General features: G+C 44.1%; 1 protein-coding gene across 5 annotated transcripts in view; it reads right to left on the bottom strand.

Moving 5' to 3' along the window:
- Positions 1 to 1749: 1749 nt before the first annotated feature.
- Positions 1750 to 19473, bottom strand: part of RIMBP2 (RIMS binding protein 2) — a 57683-nt gene continuing 39959 nt past the window's right edge. For 2 of the 5 annotated variants that reach the window (XM_032229799.1, XM_032229801.1), the window contains 7 exons: positions 13509 to 13626; positions 10525 to 10706; positions 8527 to 8695; positions 6837 to 6940; positions 6286 to 6357; positions 4772 to 4909; positions 4099 to 4125 (listed from right to left, as the gene is read on the bottom strand). In XM_032229799.1, the coding sequence (XP_032085690.1) occupies positions 4099 to 4125; positions 4772 to 4909; positions 6286 to 6357; positions 6837 to 6940; positions 8527 to 8695; positions 10525 to 10706; positions 13509 to 13626 (810 nt within the window). Of the gene's footprint in view, positions 1942 to 4098; positions 4126 to 4771; positions 4910 to 6285; positions 6358 to 6836; positions 6941 to 8526; positions 8696 to 10524; positions 10707 to 13508; positions 13627 to 16055; positions 16767 to 19473 lie in introns of those variants that run through there. The other 3 variants (XM_032229797.1, XM_032229798.1, XM_032229800.1) reach the window with 3 other exon arrangements.

The raw sequence follows: 19473 nt of genomic DNA, 5'->3' as shown, positions 1-19473 counted from the left end.
AACGATTGGCATGTAAGAAGTAGGCTAAAATTAAACCTAGTTTCATAGACTAACATGAGATTTTGGCCACGGCAAACCAATTGCACTTCTGTGTTCTCTGCTACTCTTGGTTAAACTATGTTTAGCCAACATGTCTGAATTTGCTTACACGTGTCTCATTGGTTAATTCAGGAGCCACACCCTTCTACAAAATATCAAATTTATTTATATAAAATAATTTACACATTAACAACTGTACACATGCACAGTTGCACACGCCCACACAATACTTTTATAACCACGAGTTTAGGCCATTTTTTTTCCTTTACATAAATCTAGCACACTATTATTTTACAAGAATTTACATTATATTTCTTTGAAGACACAATGGGGAAAAGCTTTGATCATTCATATTACAAACCTTCCATCAATTATAAAACAAAGGCAGTCTGAAAAGTATGTATAAACAGTAAAAAGAATATACAAATGGTTACAAAAGTCTTAAATAGCCAAATAATCTCTTTTTTTTCTCCCCCAGCATGTACGCAGTGGTTGTGTGATTCCGTCTTTCTTTCATATTCAGTCACAAGGGGTCAATATTCAACTTTTCTAATTTGAGAGACTTCTTGCTGGCAGTGGCCCAGGAATAATACAACATTTTTGTGTATTTCCTTTTGCGTATTTGACTCAAACACAGTTTCGGTGCTCAACAATACGGAATCCCCAAGCAACGCCCACCTTAAATCTGCATTGTTTCTGCCGTAATCTTATCCTTTTTTTTTTAGCGTACTTGAGAAGCTGAAGAGCAGCACTTCCGCAGATGGTTGAAAATAATAATAATAATGAACATTTGCACAACATTTTCACACTCCCAGGAATTAATACCAGACACAAATCGGATTCCATCGCCTTTTTAAATGATGGGCGTCTTGGTGAGAATGGAACCATTTGTAGGTCAACACAGAGTACATAAAAAGTTTACGCTGTAGTAGAATTCAGACAGTACAAATAATTGTGCATTTATAAGGCAAACATCAAGGCTTCTGGCAAACTAGGAGTTTCAAGACCATGTACGTGTCATGTAAGTAAATACGGGGATCAAAGAACAGGATTTTTTAATTAAAAAGTTTTTAGGTTTCTTTGTTTTCCACTTTCAGGGAAAGTGGAAATAGGAATTTAGGAATGGGGGGGAAGGTGGAAATAGGAAACAAAGCCCCTTAGGATTGCTGCAGGTTTAAATTCCTTAATCCCATCTTCTCTAAATAGAGAGCTGAGGTGGCGCAGTGATTAGAAGGCAGCACTGCAGGCCACTTCAGCTGACTGCCAGCTGCAATTTGGCAGTTCGAATCTCACCAGGCTCAAAAGTTGACTCAGCCTTCCGTCCTTCCGAGGTGGGTAAAAGGAGGACCCAGATTGTTGGGGGAAAGAGGCTGACTGGCAACCACTTAGAGATGGCTGTAAAAGCGCTGTGAAGCGGTATATAAGTGCTATTGCTAAATGTTTTTGTTTTGGGGGGAAAAAAAGTTATCAAAATGCTTTTTTTCTTAGCATCACTGCCACGCTGAGCAAGACCAATCCAGACAGAAATTTCTGGAGACAATCGAATGCTCTTAATAGTAATAAAAAAAAAATAGGAGGGGGGAGGTTGGGGGTCCTGAAATCCCTAGTTTTGAGCGTTTCTAGATCGGTCTGCATATGGGTATTTATTTTTTTTAAAAAGTCTGATGGTTTTATTTTTTTTTTTAGAGGATGTCCAGATGATTGTAAGTTTCATTTCACAGCACCAAGTCTTTTCAGAAGTTTCTTCCCTTTGGAAAGCAGACCCTTTGTCTTTCTTGAAGACAGCTCCCTGCCTCGCCTGGGACTACCAGAACCCATAGCTGGCAGAGGTAACCCCGAGTGGAGATGGGCCGTAGGGCTTGGTGCTCTCCTTGGTGGTGTACCTTTGTTCTCAGGAGGTACCTGATAGGTATAGTTGTTAAGTTTACTGAAGGGTTGCAGTCATGGACAAACAAAGCTTTTTTTTAAAAAAAATCATTCATTAAATCAGGGTTTGTCAATCATGGCCTGTTTAAAAGACGGGTGGACTCCCAACTCCCAGAATCCCCCAGCCCTCACCAATCTAGAGTGCTCCATCTCAACCACGGCTGGCTGGAGGATTTGGGGTGTTAGAAGCCCACCTGTCTTTAAAGGGGGTCAAAGTTGATAAACGCTGCATTAAACACACACAAACACACACACCTTTTAGAGGGCGGGAAATTTTTATTTCTTCCTCCTTTAAAATATGCCACGTGACAGACCCCTTCCGTTCTCCTGGAGTGTGTCAAAAGACGTGTCCATTGAATTGGGCTTGATTTATGTTTTTAAAAGCTGCGGCATAGGATCGCTGAAGCCTTCTGCCTATTTTGGAAGAGCAGCCTCTGAAAAAAATGGCTTTTACTTTAAAATTGGGATCTGGATTTTGGCCGGATTCCCTTGCTTCCCAAGGAGGGAATCTGGGGACTCCCACGTGGCATACGTCTTAAGTCGACTAACCCATTTCCAGGAAGACTAGCCCGATTCTTGCTGCTTAATCCACCCCACCTCCCTCGCCAACTTTTAGCATTCTGTCGGGACGTATTTTGAGAAGATGGCACACTGGTGGAAAGGGGAAAAGAAACCCAAACAAACCAAACTAAAACGAACCTTAATCACGATCAAAGAAAGCTCTCCAAGACCTTGGGTTGAACGCTTCTGGGTTGGGTGGCACTCTGCACATGCCCAATGGCATTGAAAAGGATAACACCGTGAGGAAAAAAGCCAAAATGGAGCTCCTAGCAACACCCAACGTCCCTCATGTTACATCTGTTTGGACATATCAGTGGGTTGGTTCAGCCAAGGAGGTCCCAAGCTTGCTTTGATCTTCAATCAAGGTCTTGTCTAATGGGGGGGGAAGGGGAGGGGAGAAGCCAAAGGGGACCCTCTTCTCAGTGCAACCCCAACATACACCTGAAGATACCATCTGTGGAGCGTTAATGCGTTTGCCCACCGATCTCAGTGGCACGCTTTCCTTTCAGCTTATTGCATTGGTCAACCAAAGGCTGCTGAGATGTTGATGGGCAACTATACACCAGGAGAGCTTTTAAGGCCAACTGACCACCAGACATTGAAAGTTAAGTGGGCTTTCAAAAGAAGGAACTCAACTCCTCTCTTCCCACTGTCGGCCGGGTTGTTTAGTCCAAAAAGATTAAAGGTAAAGGTTCCCCATGCACATATGTGCTAGTTCGTTCCTGACTCTAGGGGGCGGTGCTCATCTCCGTTTCAAAGCCGAAGAGCCAGCGCTGTCCAAAGACTTCTCTGTGGTCATGTGGCCAGCATACCTAAACGCCAAAGGCGCACGGAACGCTGTTACCTTCCCACCAAAGGTGGTTCCTATTTTTCTACTTGCATTTTTTACGTGCTTTCGAACTGCTAGGTTGGCAGAAGCTGGGACAAGTCACGGGAGCTCCCTCAGTTACGCGGCGCAAGGGATTTGAACTGCCGACCTTTCTGATTGACAAGCTCAGTATCTTAGCCACTGAGCCGCCGCGTCCCTCTACAACCAGATTACTCAGCAACAAATTTTGTGGTGGTGTTTTTTTTTCGATCTCCCCAATTAGCTTAACAATGCAATATGCAGCTTTTCTTTGGAATGAGACACTGGGAATACTCTTTATGCAAAACAAGCATTAAGGCCAGGAAGAAATATGCTCCCAATATTCCAACATTTTCTCCCTGGGTGGGTTAAGCGAGCCTTAAGCCCTGGACACAAGATCCCATCTGCGTTTCTTTTATAAATCAGAAATTCTCCATTCCTAACGTCGTGCCTTCTATGGCTGCTGCACTAGCAGCTGGCCACCTGGAGGGGATGGGACTTGTAGTCCACCGTCGTTGGAAGGCATCAGATTGGGAAAGGGCAGCCCTCATTTAAAAAGAAAAAAACACAAGATCTGGATCCAGGACTTATGGAATTTCGGAGACATATTTCTCTCTTTTCGGTCCCCAGATGGCTCGCATTATGGGAGACCAACTTATAGGAACCCAAGTTATCTCCTGGTATCTTCAGTTGCAGACTTACGTGAAGGCAACGTTGCCCGTTTTTTAAGGTGTGAAATGAACACTCTTCTTCTGTTCCCAAGCAGATGAGCAAAGAAATAAACAAAATATATATATACGTAAAATATAATAAGAGGGGGAAAAAACTGCAAAGATGAAAAAAGACACATGAAACCCTTCAGAAGGGAGCATTGATTGGCAGCTCAAAACATCGCTTTGAAATTTGGAAGCTTGGGGTGGTGTTCCCCCACCCCCCAAAAAAGGAAGTGCCTGAAGTTTTACATCCATCCATCCATCCATCCCCAAATCTACCGTCTTAGGTAATTTCTACATCAGGTCTATAATTTACAGATATAAACTGTTCAAGGTGGGGAACATATATATGTATGTTTCCCACCTTGAAAATCTTGAATTAGTGGCTCCTAAATTAGCGTGAGATCAATCATTGATGGAAGGAATCAATTGGTTTAGAGCGAGGAGCTGTTTTGTTTTTCGTTTTTTTGTCTCCCAGCTTCAGAGCGATCTAAAAACTTGGTTTCAAAAATTGTGTTTCTTAATATATCTATCTATCTCTATATATATATACATATACATATACATATGTACACAAACACATTCAAGCCAAACAGAATCTGAAATGGTCGGCAAGGGGAACAAAGCGAAAACAACAGTTTTGTTTTGTTTTATTCTCTCTCTTTTTTTCTCAATGCTTGCTTACCCTTTTTGCTTTTGTACGCATGGTGGGTGCATCTTGAGGGTACCGCGTGGGCGCGTCGGATAAATAGACTTCGACATCATCAGGCACTTCTTCAAGAAAATTTGAAGGAACGAGACCCGTCTGGTTGTTAAGTTCCCCCTGAAACATGGAAACGGAAGGGAGAAATTAACGAACAATCAAGGAGCTTCTGGAACAACATTTCTCAACCATGGTGACTTCAAGATAGGTGGACTTCCAGAATGGTGGGATTCCTGGTCAGCTCTGGCAGACTTCTGGGAGTTGAAGCCCATCTAACTTTCAAGTTCTTAAGCTTGAGAAACACATTGATCTAGGACTCTGGGTCTTGATTATGGCTGTCTGGAGAATTATGGGAGTTGAAGTCCACCTATCCTAAAGTTCTCAAGCTTGAGAAATACTAATCTGGAGCGCTCAATCTCAATCATCTGCTGAGGAATTCTGGAAGTCCACCTATTTTAAAGTTCTCAAGGTTAATCTAGAACACTCAATCCCGATCATCACCTGCTGGGGAATTCTGGAAGTCCACCTTTCTTAAAGTTCTGAAAGTTGAGAAACACTGATCTAGAGCTCTCAATCTTGATCATCTGCTGAGGAATTCTGGAGGTTCATCTATTTTAAAGTTCTCATGGTTAAACTAGAGCTCTCAATATCGATCATGACCTGCTGGGGAATTCTGGAAGTCCACCTTTCTTAAAGTTCTGAAAGTTGAGAAACACTGATCTAGAACTTTCAATCTCGATCATCTACTGGGGAATTCTGGAGGTCCATCTATTTTAAAGTTCTCAACATTAATCTAGAGCGCTTCCAACTTAATCCAGCTGGCTAGGGACTTCTGGGAGTTGAGGTCCACCTAACTTCAGATTCTGAAGGTTGAGAAAGGCTGCTTTAGAAGTCCCCCCAATGCACTGATTCAAATTATGGCAAAGTAGACACTGAAAGATGTTGAAAGGTAAAGCAGGTTCTTATCTCCATGGCCAAGAGTTGAAGGACACTACTTTAGGGGGGAAAACCCTAAAGATCATTCTTGACCCACCATCCTTCTTGGGTGGCATCCATTCTTCAGGTTCCTGCTTGTCAACCAACAAGTTTTTCGCACCATTAATACAGATCAGGTAAAAAGTTAAAGGTTCCCCTCGCACATATGTGCTACTCATTCCTGACTCTAGGGGGCGGTGCTCATCTCCGTTTCAAAGCCAAAGAGCCAGCGCTGTCCACAGATGTCTCCGTGGTCATGTGGCTGGCATGACTCAACGCCAAACGTGCATGGAATGCTGTTTCCTTCCCACCAAAGGTGGTTCCTATTTTTCTACTTGCATTTTCTACATGCTTTTGAACTGCTAGGTTGGCAGAAGCTGGGACAAGTAATGGGAGCTCACTCTGTTACACGGTGCTGGGGATTCGAACCGCCGAACTTTCTGATCGACAAGCTCAGCGTCTTAGCCACTGAGCCATCGCGTCCCTAGAGATCAGGGGAAGAGCATCAATAAAGCACTTACATAATAAAAGCCATCTTCATCAATTTCTCCAAAGACAGTAATGATGTCTCCAGTACAAAATGTAAGCTCAGCCTGCGGAAATGATTAAAAAAAAAACAACCACATCATTTTCTCACGATCCCATTCCTAAATGCTCTTATTCCAGCGTTTCTCAAATCTTTTGCCCTGAGGAATACCCACCCCCCCCCCCCGCCATTTAAAAATTAGACTGGACAACCCTTTGATTGGGATGGCATAAGGCAGTGATGGCTAACCTTTTTTGGCACTGAGTGCCAAAACCGGAGCATGCGCACGTATGCGCCAGAGCACGGGAACCTGGAAGAGACCAGCTGGCTGGTGCTTATGCGTGCAGCAGCCAGCTGCTCTTCCGGGGTCCCATGCAGCTATCTTCTAAGTAGCCAGTGGCCCAGGAAAAGTTTGCGGATCATTTTCAACCCACCCATTTGGCCCCTCATTGGATGCTGTGGACACATTCCCCATAGTTTTTTGTTTTTAAAAAAATTATTATTACAAAACAAAATGTTCTGGATTTGTCTCCATGACCACAATACCTCCACGTCAACATTGGGAGAGCTTTCTCTTGGGTCGTAGTCATACAACGCAACCATTCTCCTTGTGGTTGACCCAGGCGGGCGGCTGCTTCTTCGATTTCTTTCTGTTCCAACCCAAAGAAAGAAAGCAATTGCAACTGTCTTTAAGCGTACAACAAGCCATTCCTTGGTGGTTTGGGGTCAGCTGTTTTCCTGCTGTTGTTTCATTACCCAAATAGGGAACATCATCAGTGCTAGAAGGCAGTGGGGTCCGTGTAATGGAAGGGGAGGAGGAGGAAGAATAGAAGGGAAGGAAGGAAGGAGAAGAGGAAGAGGAAAAAAATAAAGGAAGGAAAGAAGAGGAAGAGGAGGAAGGAAGAGGAGGAGGAAGACTGTGGGGTCCTTGATGCTCTCTGAACTAGGTTGTTTCCTTGCAGACATTTCAGGACCCAACTAGGCAACATCATCAGTGTTAGAAGGGAGTGGAGTTTGTGGAGGAGGAAGAAGAGGAATAGGAGGAAAGGAAGAAAGAAAAGGAGGGAAAAATGAAGATGAGGAGGAAGAAGAAGAGGAAGAGGAGGAAGGAAGGAAGAAGGGAGGGAGGAAGAAAGGAAGAGAGGAAGGAGGAACAGTAATAATAGTACTGCTCTTGGAGTTTGGTTGGTGGTTTGCAGGCATTTCATTACCCAGCTAGATAATATCCTCAGTGCTAGAAGGGAGAGGAGGAGGAGGAGGAGGAGGAGGAGGAGGAGGAGGAGGAGGAGGAGGAGGAGGAGGAGGAGGAGGAGGAGGAGGAGGAGGAGGACCGGGTGGTCCTTGGAGTTTTCTGAGCTTGCTTGTTTCCTTGCAGACGTTTCATTACCCAACTAGGCAACATCATCAGTGCTAGGAGGGAGAGGGGTTTGCTCTCTGTTTATATACAAGTGGTTCATACTCTCAGTATTGGTGGGAGTGTTGTAGCCCCTCAATAGAGATGTTGTTTATTGCTTTATTGTTGATCTGGTATTACAGAGCAAGCCACTTGCCTATGTTCTTCGTGCTTTCCAAACGATGAAGTGTCCTAATTAAACATGTTGTAGGAATGCAACTTAGAGGAGTCCTGATCTCAAACATAGGGAACCATACCTACAATCCTGCATCCAGTTTTGGTTACCACACTATAAAAAAGAGGTTGAGACTCTAGAAAGAGTGCAGAGAAGAGCAACCAGGATGATGAGGGGACATACGAAGAATGGTTGCAGGAACTGGGCCTGGCTGGTCTAGTGAAGAGAAGGAGCAGGGGAGACAGGATAGCAGTTTTCCAATATTTGAGGGGCTGCCATAGAGAGGAGGGGGGTCAAGCTATTCTCCAAGGCACCCGAAGGCCAGACAAGGAATAATGGAGGTGGATCAAGGAGAGAATCAACCTGGAAATAAGGAAGAATTTTCCTAACAGTGAGAACAATCAACCAATGGAACAAAAGTTGCCTTCGGAAGTTGTGGGAGCTTCATCCCTGGAGGCTTTCAAGAAGAGACTGGACTGCCATCTGTCAAAAATGGTGTGGGGTCTCCTGCTTGGGTGGGGGGGTTGGACTAGATGACCTATAATATCCCTTCCAACTCTGTTAATCTGACTGTAATCTGACTGAACATTTCCCAACCATAAAAAACACTATCCAAAGGAATGTGGTGAAGCCATCAGTTCCATGCCTGCCCGCAGGCCGATACTTACCAAATTTCTCGATGGGGGTATTCAGAGGGAGGAAGCCTTGGTTCACAAGGTGGTCCATCATTTCTTGATCGTCCGCTTGGATTTCAGAAACCATGTTGCAAGGAATAAGGCCCAGTCTCGCACACGTTTCGCCCCGATAAAATCCATCGGCATCTTTGTCCCCATAAACCTTAGATGCAGAAAAGAGACGATGCGGAAAAGAATCAAAGGATCACCGGTTAGAATTCGCAAAGCTTAAGAGGGGCTCAGATGTCATTTCTCATATAAGTTCTCGACTTACGGCCACAATCGAGCACAGCATTTCTGTTGCTAAGCAAGATGGTCAAGTGAGTCTTGCTCCATTTTACGACCTTTCTTGCCACAGTTACGTGAATCGGACAAGAGAAGGAATAACGGATGGAAACTGATCAAGGAGAGATTCAACCTGGAAATAAGGAGGAATTTCCTGACAGTGGGAACAATCAACCCATGGAACAGAAGTTGACTTCGGAAATTGTGGGAGCTTCATCCCTGGAGGCTTTCAAGAAGAGACTGGACTGCCATCTTTTCAAAAAATGGTGTAGTGTCTGCTTGGGCGGGAGGGTTGGACTAGATGACCTACAAGGTCCCTTCCAACTCTGTTAATCTGAATCTATCTATGATCAAAGGCCTGGAGCCCAAAACATGAATTGTTTTATCCAGTGAAGACCCTCATTCTACTACCCTAACAATGCTTCTCTACTCTCAAGGAGTTCATACACCTGAATTTAGATTCCGCTTGGAAAACTCTCCTTACTATCGACTGCTAAGCTTCACACATTGTCCTGGAAATGCCATCTAGTCGGTTTTCCATTTACAAATTTTGGAAGAGGGCAGAGAAGAGCAACCAGGATGATGAGGGGACTGGAGGCTAAAACGTACGATGAACCGTTGCAGGAACTGGGCCTGGCTAGTCTAGAGAAGAGAAGGACCAGGGGAGACATGAGAGCAGCCCTTCCAGTGTTTGAGGGGCTGCCACAGAGAGGAGGGGGTCTAGCTATTTTCCAAAGCACCTGAAGGCCAGACAAGGAATAGGATGGAGACTGATCAAGGAGAGATTCAACCTGGAAAGAAGGAGGAATTTCCTGACAGTGACAGCAATCCACCCATGGAACAGAAGTTGCCTTCAGAAGTTGTGGGAGCTTCATCACTGGGCGCTTTCAAGAAGAGACTGGACTGCCATGTGTTGGAAATGGTGTAGGGTCTCCTGCTTGGGCAGGGGGGGGGGGGTATTGGACTAGATGACCTATAAGGTCCCTTCCAATTCTGTTAATCTGTTAATGGCTTCAGTTGTTAAATCAATAACATTGTTGTTAAAGTGAGTCTAGCTTCCCCGTTGACTTTGCTTGTCAGAAGGTCACAAAAGGGGATCTGGTGACCCCGGATGCTGCAACCGTCATAAATACAAGCCAGTTGCCAAGCGTCTGAATTTTGATCATGGGATGGTGATAAGTGTGAAAAGCTATTGTATGTCCCTGCTTTCAGTGCCGTTGCAAGTTCAAACGTCACACCATGAATCTTTATTAAATCAAGGACTAGCTGTATCTATCTCTATCTCTATCTGTCTGTCTCTCTGTCTGTCTGTCTGTCTAAATAGCTGTGTGTGTGTCTGTGTGTGTATCTGTGTGTGTGTGTGTGTGTGTTTTCCAGCATAACTCTGGAACGCCTCGAACAATTTCAACCAAACTTGGTACACAGATGACTTACTCTCTGGAAACAAATACTGTGAGGGTAAGACACCTCTAACACCCCTCGGGGTGTGGGTTCTGTTAAGATACAGTCTGTTGTGCCTTAAAATGGCTTCTACTGTACAGCGCAGTGGAGTTGCAATGGTAATGGCTTCACAGTGCTCCACAAGGGGGCTCCTTCTGGTAAGGGGGAAAAGCCAACATTAGAAATTACGTTTGGTCCGGACTTTCCCCCCCTATAAATAATTATTGGGCAACGCCGGATTATCGGCTAGTTTTCAATAAACCCTACCTTGATAATTTGTCCTTCTTTAAAGGGAAGTTCTTCAGTTGCATCAGGGTTTGGAGACATGGTCAGTGGGTCATAATCAAAGAGGGCGACAAAGATACGCGTGGTCATCTCTTCTGCTCCAGTGTCAGTTTCTGATTCTTCGTAGATCTCCGGAGACAGGCGGTCACGACTACTGTACCCATCTGGAAAAGCAGAAAGGTTGGATCCGAAAATTGTTTCCACGGAGGTAAGAGCTATTAGGAGTACAAGTAGTCCTCAACCTACAGCCGCAATCATGTCCCAAATCTCTGTTGATAAGTTGAGACATTTCTTAAGTGAGTTTTGCCCCGTTTTACCCCCTTTCTTGCCTCGTTTGTTAAGCGAATCGCCACAGTTGATCGGTTAGTAATCCAGATGTTAAGTGAATCTGATTTACCCTTTGGCTTTGCTCGTCCTGAATCCCAAGCTTGGTTGACTCTTGCTGGGTGATGATGTAACGAAGGGGCTTTGGGCAATTCCCATTATGGCTTTGCTTGAAAGAGAAGATCTTTGTTACGTAGAATAGACTGGTTCAGGCCTTAATGGCCCATTGCCAAAGGTGAGTTCCTGCCTCCCTTTTAGGGGAAATATTCTGCCCTTTTAATATTTCCTAAAACATTTCATTCTTCTAAGAGAGTGCTAGTTTCCTACACTGCCAAGGCTGTAACTGCGAACAAATGGTCTTTTCCCCCCCTGTGCCATTATGACCTTGAACGTCACTAAACGAACTGTTGTAACATAAACATGTTTGGTGACTCAAGTTAGGTCCCAAACACTACGCTCATAACATCTGCACACGCATATGATAATAATTTAGGCATAATTGATGTGCATTTATGAACAGCTGTTTAGAACAATGCTCCTTAAACTCAGCGGCTTAAAGATGTGTGGACTTCAACTCCCAGAATCCCCCAGTCGGTGGGTTTTCTTCTCCCCCCCACCGTGTTACAACACAATAAATACTGGGGTCTGCCACTAGATGGCACTGCTGAACTGCATTTGTACTTTGACCCTAGCTTGTTCCTTGGTTGAAGTTGAAATAAAACATCACCCAGACTGCTGATGGCAGAGTTCCAAGTGATCAGATGTCCTAGCCAGGACTGCCCCAATCATAGATGCATATCTCCCAAGGAGGGAGGGAAAGAATGAAGGGAGGGAGGAAGGGAGAAGGGAGGGAGGGAGGGAAGGAAGGAAGGAAGGAAGGAAGGAAAGAAGGAGGGAAGGAAGGGAGGGAGGAAGGATGTAGGGGGGGAGGGAAGGAAGGGAGGAAGAAAGGAAGGAAGTAGGGAGGGAGGGAGGGAAGGAAGGAAGGAAGAATAGGAAGTTACTACCCACCCCTCTCCTAGAAAAATGAAATGTTTTAGGAAATATTAAAAGGGCAGAATATGTCCCCTAAAAGGAGGCAGAAACTCAGCCCCCTCTCTCACCTTTGTCAATGGACCATTGAGGCCTGGGCCAGTCTATTCTACATAACAAAGATTCCCCCCTTCAGGCAGAGCCATAATAGGAATCCCAACGTCTTTTCACTACATCATCACCCAGCAACGCTCAACCAGCCTGGTTCTCAGGACTGCCTACTGCAGAGTCTGACAACCAATCAGAATACAAGCTCAAATTCAAAAGCCCACAGAGGGCATTAAAACCCAGGCACTCTCAGCATCTCTTCCCTTTTTTTGCCCAGGATCTCAAACCATGTGATCCTGTCCATCGTCAATAAACCTTCTTTCCAAGCAACTTCCATGAATCTTTTCCCCCACTTGGAACTGAACCCAGATGGACGTTTCTTCCAACAGAAGGAAGGTAAGAATGAAGGGAGGGAGGGATAGTTTGAAGTTAGGATGGCACTTAAAAAAAGCAACCTATGACCGTCACAAAGTTCCCCACTGTCACATGATCACAATCCAGGCACTTAGCAACCAGCTCACATTTACAACGGTTGCAGCCTCCTGGGGTTACGTGATCACCATTTGAGGCCTTCCCAGCTGCTTCCAATGAACGAAAACAGTGGGGAAACCTGCAGGAAAGGTAGCAAGTTGCAAGTTGTTTCTAATTATGAGACTTTGCACAAGAGAGAAGTGTCAGCTGACCCTTGATGTAAGCAAGGGTGAACCAAGTCGATGTGCTCGCTCAAATTGTGTACAGTAACCATTTGCAAGTCCTGTGTAAATAAAACTATAAACATTGGTTACAGCAATTTTTTTCCAGCTTGCCTTCCTTCCTTGCAGTCATTACCTACTAAAACGCTTCAGCCGCTTTCACAACAAACTATTTTTTAAATTTCTTTGTCGTTAAAATATAAATTTAGCACAAAAACTAGTTTTTTGCAAAATGACTGCCTGCAAAGGCTCCTGGATTGGGGCTGAAAGGCAAAAGTATGTTCCATCTCATAGTTGGATAGACCAGGTTGCCCTGATTTAAAAAAAAAAACACTTAATCTTTTCCCTGGTGTAGCCGACAAAGCGAGGAGAGCCTGTGACTTAGAGGTTAATACATCTACCTAATGTGTAAGCAGCCCAGGTTCAAAGGGTGTGGCTCTGACTAGAGTTAAATAACTGGAAATAGATCTATATTAGTCTCTCTTTATTTCTTTGTCGATAAAATATTTAAATTCAACACACACAAAATGTTTGTCATGAAAGCAACTGCCTGTGAAGCCTTCTGGATTGGTGTTGAAAAGTGAAAGCAGAAGCAGTAAGGTCCATCCCATATTTGGGTAGACTAGGTTGCCCTGATGGACCGGTCCCACTGGCAAAAAATACTTAATCTCTCCCCTGGTGTAGCTGACAAAGCGAGGAGAACCCATGGCTTAGAGGTTAATACATGGAGCTAATATGCAAGTAGACTGGTCCCACTGGAAAAAAAGTCATTCCCTTCCATTGTATCAAATTAGGTCTTCAAAATCAACCTTCTCCTCTAAACTCGGTAACCCTCCAACCAACCACGCAGAAGGATCATCGCCAACTCACCCATAGGAGGGACCAGGATTGGACGTGACCTTTGGGGACCGGAAGTGCCATGAGATAATCTTCGATCTGGATGCTCCCCTCGATCCGGCCGCCTGGATGACGTTGGATTACTTAAGAGCTGAAGGTCCACACCAGTCGAAAATAAAAGAGGAGGGAAGAGGGGTGGGGGAAGAGAAAGATGTTTAAAAGCTACCCCACTGCCCCATAGAAGGTGCGAAAGGCAACAAGGGAGGCATACACAATTGCGTGGAAGAAAAATCAAACGAATCGTTCTCTGAAAATGTACGTTCTAAAGGCAACTAAACTTTTCTTTTTTAACTGAAAGGTTAGCTGAAAAAGAACAGGAAGGAAGGAAGAAAAAAAGGAGGAAAGGGAACAGATGCCATTAAACCTGAGAAAGAAAATCACAGATAGATAGATAGATAGATAGATAGATAGATAGATAGATAGATAGATAGATAGATAGATAGATAGATAGATGATAGATAGATAGATAGAGAGATATAGAGAGATATAGATAGATAGATAGATAGAAATAGATAGATAGATAGATAGATAGATAGATAGATAGATAGATGATAGATAGATAGATAGAGAGATATAGAGAGATATAGATAGATAGATAGATAGAAATAGATAGATAGATAGATAGATAGATAGATAGATAGATAGATAGATAGATAGAGATATAGATAGAGAGATATAGAGATAGATAGATAGATAGATAGATAGATAGATAGATGATAGATAGATAGATAGATAGATAGATAGATAGATAGATAGATAGATAGATAGATAGAGAGATAGAGAGATAGAGAGATATAGATAGATAGATAGATAGATAGATAGATAGATAGATAGATATAGATAGATAGATAGATAGGTGATAGATAGATAGATAGATAGATAGATAGATAGATAGATAGATAGATAGATAGATAGATAGATGATAGATAGATAGGTAGATAGACAGACAGACAGACAGACAGACAGAGAGACAGAAAAATTGCCATCCGGACATGGCACATATTTGGGGACAACAGTCACACATTCAAACCCCCCAAAAGAAGAAGAATTAAACGTTTTCTTTTGCCTTTGTGGTTGCGTCTTTTTGTTGAGAATGCGGCCATTCCTTGGAACTACGAAATCTGGATGAGCTGGTAGGTTTTTATCGGCTTTTCGGAGCGTTTAGCCTATCCTATTTGCGGAATATTTGGCATCTTTTGCCTACAATGTCTTCCCTCTATCTGTTACTTTGCCTGCCGCCTTCCCAACTTTACAAAAAATTGTTAAAGAGGCTTTTCCAAATTCTATCGAGGACTTTCAGCAGAATGGCTTTGCAAATAACCAACCATCGGCGAGGAGGTGGGGAAACATCAATTTGGTCGATGGACAATTTTGAAAAAAAAAGAAAAAAGAAAGCATTCCATGAAGAAGGACACGGGTTCGGAATAATGGGTCGCTGGATCTCCTTATTACGCAGAGCGGAATATTTGGGATGTCTCTAGTTTGCTACACCGGGAGCAAACCACGCTGTGGATCGACTGGAGAAAATCACATTCAGTAAGTAAGACACAACATCCATCTATGTCTCATGCGTTCCCGTCTTTCTGTTGTCTGAAAAAATGGGGCTAAAACCTGGGGAGTGGATGACGGGTCTTCCCGCAGGCTGAGAGAGTTAAGAGTTTGCAACTTCAAAGGCAAGAAGAGGTGGTTTCTGATTTTGTTCAAAAGGAAAAAAGAAAGAAAGAAACAAGCAGGAATGGAAAAATAAAGTCGGGATAGAAAGAACCCCAAGGATTGCTGAGAATGTCCATCCTTGAAAATCTGGAATGAGGTTAAAAATAAACTAAAAAGAAAAAAGAAAGATAAAAACGATTGAAAGCAGACATTGAACGGAAGAAGGGAGGAGGGGATGGGAATATATTCATTGTTTGGCTGTATGTGTTTTGTTGTTGCTACTGAAGGTGTGCATCACATTATATCATGGTTCTATTCTACCAAGCCCAAGATCGAGAACACAAATATAAAGAAGGGAAAACAAGAGAAATAAAATTAAAGAGCGATTCCAAATGTCAGGACAATGGCAGTTCAGCTAACCCTTAATTAAAACATCGTTTCAGTTGTCCTTTTAAAGAAAACAGAGGGGGGAAAGAGGCAGGTGTTTTTAAAAAAAATTATTTAGGTATTTATTTGTGGCCTGTGGGGAACAATGAAATCATAACGGACCGACAAGCAATTGAATCTCATTATATATACTGTATATATATATATATATATATTTTAAACAAGGCACAGAATTAAAAGAAAGAAAATGAAACCAAAGGGAAAGTAAGTGTTAGGAAGCCAATGAAGCAACACAAATTAAAATGGGAAATAAATTATCGGGAGGCGGAGGAGAAGAAGAAAATGGGAAAAAATAAAGAGTCACGTGCATATGGGAGAGAAGAACTCAAAACGGAAAGAGAGAAATGAAGATTTTTGTTTGAAAACAAAGGAAGTGATTGGGCAGGCAGATAGTAGAAGGAAGTTTGGATGGCAACACACCGGAGGGGCTTCAGACTTTCGGGAGGGATGCTTTGAAAGCGGAAGAGAAGTGAGTCTCGTTTCGTTCTCTACCAAGGGGCTACTCCAACCTCCCTTAGCGTCTTCATGGATCAAATCTTCTGCTCTACGGCATCTTTGAAGCTCAGGCTTCCTCTTGTAATAAGCTGGGAGGTCCTCCTGCTTTGGGGAGTCCACAACGGGCTGGATGGGGTCTCCAAAATCTTCTTCAACACTACTCTGCCGGACTAGAGTCTTGCGACGGGCCAAGAGGGGCCGTAAAGACAAGGAAGAGCTGTCCTCATCCTGACCACAGGCGGGGGACATACGGACAGCGGGGGTCTCGTGCGCCGGGGGGAAAATAAAACGTGATTCTTCTTCTTCGCTGCCACAGTCCAAGCCACTGTCTGGGCTTCGGGTGGAAGGCCTGCTGGACCTACAACCTCGTTCTTCGGTGTCCTCTGAACTCCGTGACTTGGTGGCAGGGTGCCAGAAGGTCAGATGCTCTTGATATGAGGCCATGGTGGATCTACCCTCTCTAGTGAGGGCATTCCGGGCCTGGTGGGGCCTCCGTAATCCCTGCTTGTGGAAACGTTCGGAGTGATCGCCTTCCTCTTCCGCCACTTCGGGGATACTGAACAGTTTTTTACGGCGGCGGGCAAAATTGGGAGGCTCCTGGAAAACTGTTTCTGTGGTTTTGTGGTGACAGCATTCCTTTAAGAGTCATCACCAAGAGAGAAAGAAAGACAGAAAAAGAAAGAAAAGGAGAGAGAAAGAAAGAAAAAGAAAGAGAGAAAGAAAGAAAGGCAAAGAGAACAAACAGTGTGCAATTTTTAAAAAGAGAGAGGGAAGTGAAGGAAGGGAAGAATGGGGAAGGGGATGAATGGGGAACAGAAGAAAAGGGATGAATGGGGAAGGGGATGAATTCGGAGTAGAAAGAAAAGGATGAATTCAGAGTAGAAAGAAAAGGATGAATGGGGAAGGGAATGGGGAACAGAAGGAAAGGGATGAATGAGGAATGGATGAATGGGGAAGGTGTGAATGGGGAATAGAAGGAAAGGGAAGGAAGGGAAAGGGAAGAGAAGGAGAGGAGAAGAAGGGAAGGGAAAGGAAAGGAAGGGAGAGGAGGGGAGGGAAAGGAAAGGAAAGGAAGGGAAGGGAAAGGGAAAGAAAGGGAAAGAAAGGAGAGGAAAGGAAAGGAAGGGAAGAGAAAGGAAAGGAAGGGAAAGGAGAGGAGGGGAAGGGAAAGGAAAGGAAGGGAAAGGAAAGGAAAGGAAGAGAGGGGAGGGGAGGGAAAGAAGAGGAAAGGAAGGGAAGGGAAAGGGAAAGAAAGGGAAAGAAAGGAGAGGAGAGGAAGGGAAGGGAAAGGAAAGGAAAGGAAGGGAAAGGAAAGGAAGGGAAAGGAGAGGAAGGGAAGGGAAGGGAAAGGGAAAGAAAGGGAAAGAAAGGAGAGGAGAGGAAAGGAAAGGAAGGGAAAGGAAAGGAAGGGAAAGGAGAGGAAAGGAAGGGAGGGGAGAGGAAGGAAAAGGAAAGGAAGGGAAAAAATAAAGACAGAATTAGTTATACAGCAATGGTGAGCTGAAAGCATGCGGCTCTTACTCAAGGGAAGAACTATGTCATGCTTTTAATGGGAATCTGTGAAAATAAAACAGATGATTAGAACAGCTGTCCTAGCGTGGTCTATCGGGCGAGGTGTCAACTTTAGCAGGCATGTTTACTGCACTCAAGAGAAGAAACTGACCAGGCATAGAGAGCACCAGTGGCTGACCCCACACAGAAAATCTCATCTCAGAATCGGCTACTGCTGGAGGTTAACCCTTCTCTCTCTCTCTCTCTCTCTCTCTCTCTCTTTCTCAATGTTAATACCTTTGTTCAGTACAAAAATCTCTTCACTATTGATTAAAAGAACATGTCTCACCCCCCCTTTGGGGTACGTGTCTCTCTGAAGGTCCTCCTTCTCCTCCAATGGTGGGGAAGCTACCCCAGATCCACCAGAAATCTTCCAATCCTATTAACCGTTTTTTTTTTTAACTTTTTAGACCCTAATGACTTCCTAAAAATAATCCCACTTTTTTTTACTAAAGTGCCTTGCCATATCAAAGCAACGTTGCCTACGTTTGAAAGAAAGAAAAAGGAAAACGTGATACCTGCTGAGATGGAGAGGACGCCCCTTTAAAAAAAAGTAGGAGATGTGATACCACACAGAGAACTCTAAGGTGGAAGGAAAGCTCTTTTTCTAAATGTATCCCTTTGCTTTTCAGAAGATCCCTTGTTTATAAACTTAGACGTTCCATTCGGTGGAAGGATTCAAGATTTGAATTGCAACTTTGAGGAGAGCTACCTGATATCCCATAAGACCTCAATTTTTGAGGACGGCACACCATATTTTGTCTACTAAAAGGCATCAAGGCATCTAGATTCCACGGGAAAGTTCTTAGATGTTTGTTGTGGCCTGCCAGCGTCCAGCTGGTGGCAGACTCAAGACAGTGAGGAGTTTGGGGAGGAACATGGGCTAGTACTGGAGTCTGAGGAAGGCTCTGATGAGGGCTCTGTGTTGAGGCAGAGAGGGGGCCAGAGCCATATGCCAGTTATCAGCTGCCTTCAGAGTCGGAGATCAGTGAGGCAGAGGAATAGCTGGAGCCTGTTCCCAGTGTGCGCATGCACAGAGTTGCCAGATGAAGGGAAGAGCTAAGGAACAAGGGCCGACTCGGGAGTAATGCCACAGGTGGAGGGTGAATGCCCCCTCCCATAGGGAATAAAGAGGAGCGAAAGGGGAGGGGAGTTTGCAGGAGACTATTAGTCCAATTCATTAGATTGAAGATCTGTTCCTGACTTCTTGTCAAGTAATTGCTGCTATAGCCTGGCGTTTGGAAGATATCGGCCTGGCAGCTCTCCAAGCCCGATAAAAGTCTGTAGTTGTGAAATCTCACGAGAGACTGTTTGCCGGGACTTTGCTGGAGAGGAATTCCCTTTCACCTGAATAAAAGGGGTTTTATCGGGACGAGGAGTCGGCTTCATGATCTTGGGAAGCCTAGGTCAGAACAATGTCTGAAGAAGATGTCAATGGTTTAGGACACACTGGCAAAATCCAAGCCTAGATACACGATGGGAAGTCTCCAAAAATTTCCCGAGGGCCCTGCATTGCTTCTGTAGACTCTCAACTTATCTCCATCTTTTGACACCCCCAATTTACCACTCCAGTCATGCGACCGTTTATTTCTTTCTCTCTGCCACCAGAACTGCAGCGTAGGAAAACCATGGTACATCTCAAAGTAGATTTGGAACATCTGTTTGTGTACAATAAGGACTGGCTAACACAACCAGCTTGACACTTAAACCGGGATGGTTTGCCAGTCATGGCTCAGGACGGACACCAACCACGGATGGGTAACTGGTCTATAAACCATGGCTTGTAAAACAC

The sequence above is a fragment of the Thamnophis elegans genome, chromosome 13, assembly GCF_009769535.1.
Source record: "Thamnophis elegans isolate rThaEle1 chromosome 13, rThaEle1.pri, whole genome shotgun sequence".
Lineage (NCBI taxonomy): Eukaryota > Metazoa > Chordata > Lepidosauria > Squamata > Colubridae > Thamnophis > Thamnophis elegans.
The sequence above is the reverse complement of the archived record's forward strand: the minus strand, read 5'-3'. Positions and strand labels throughout refer to the sequence as shown.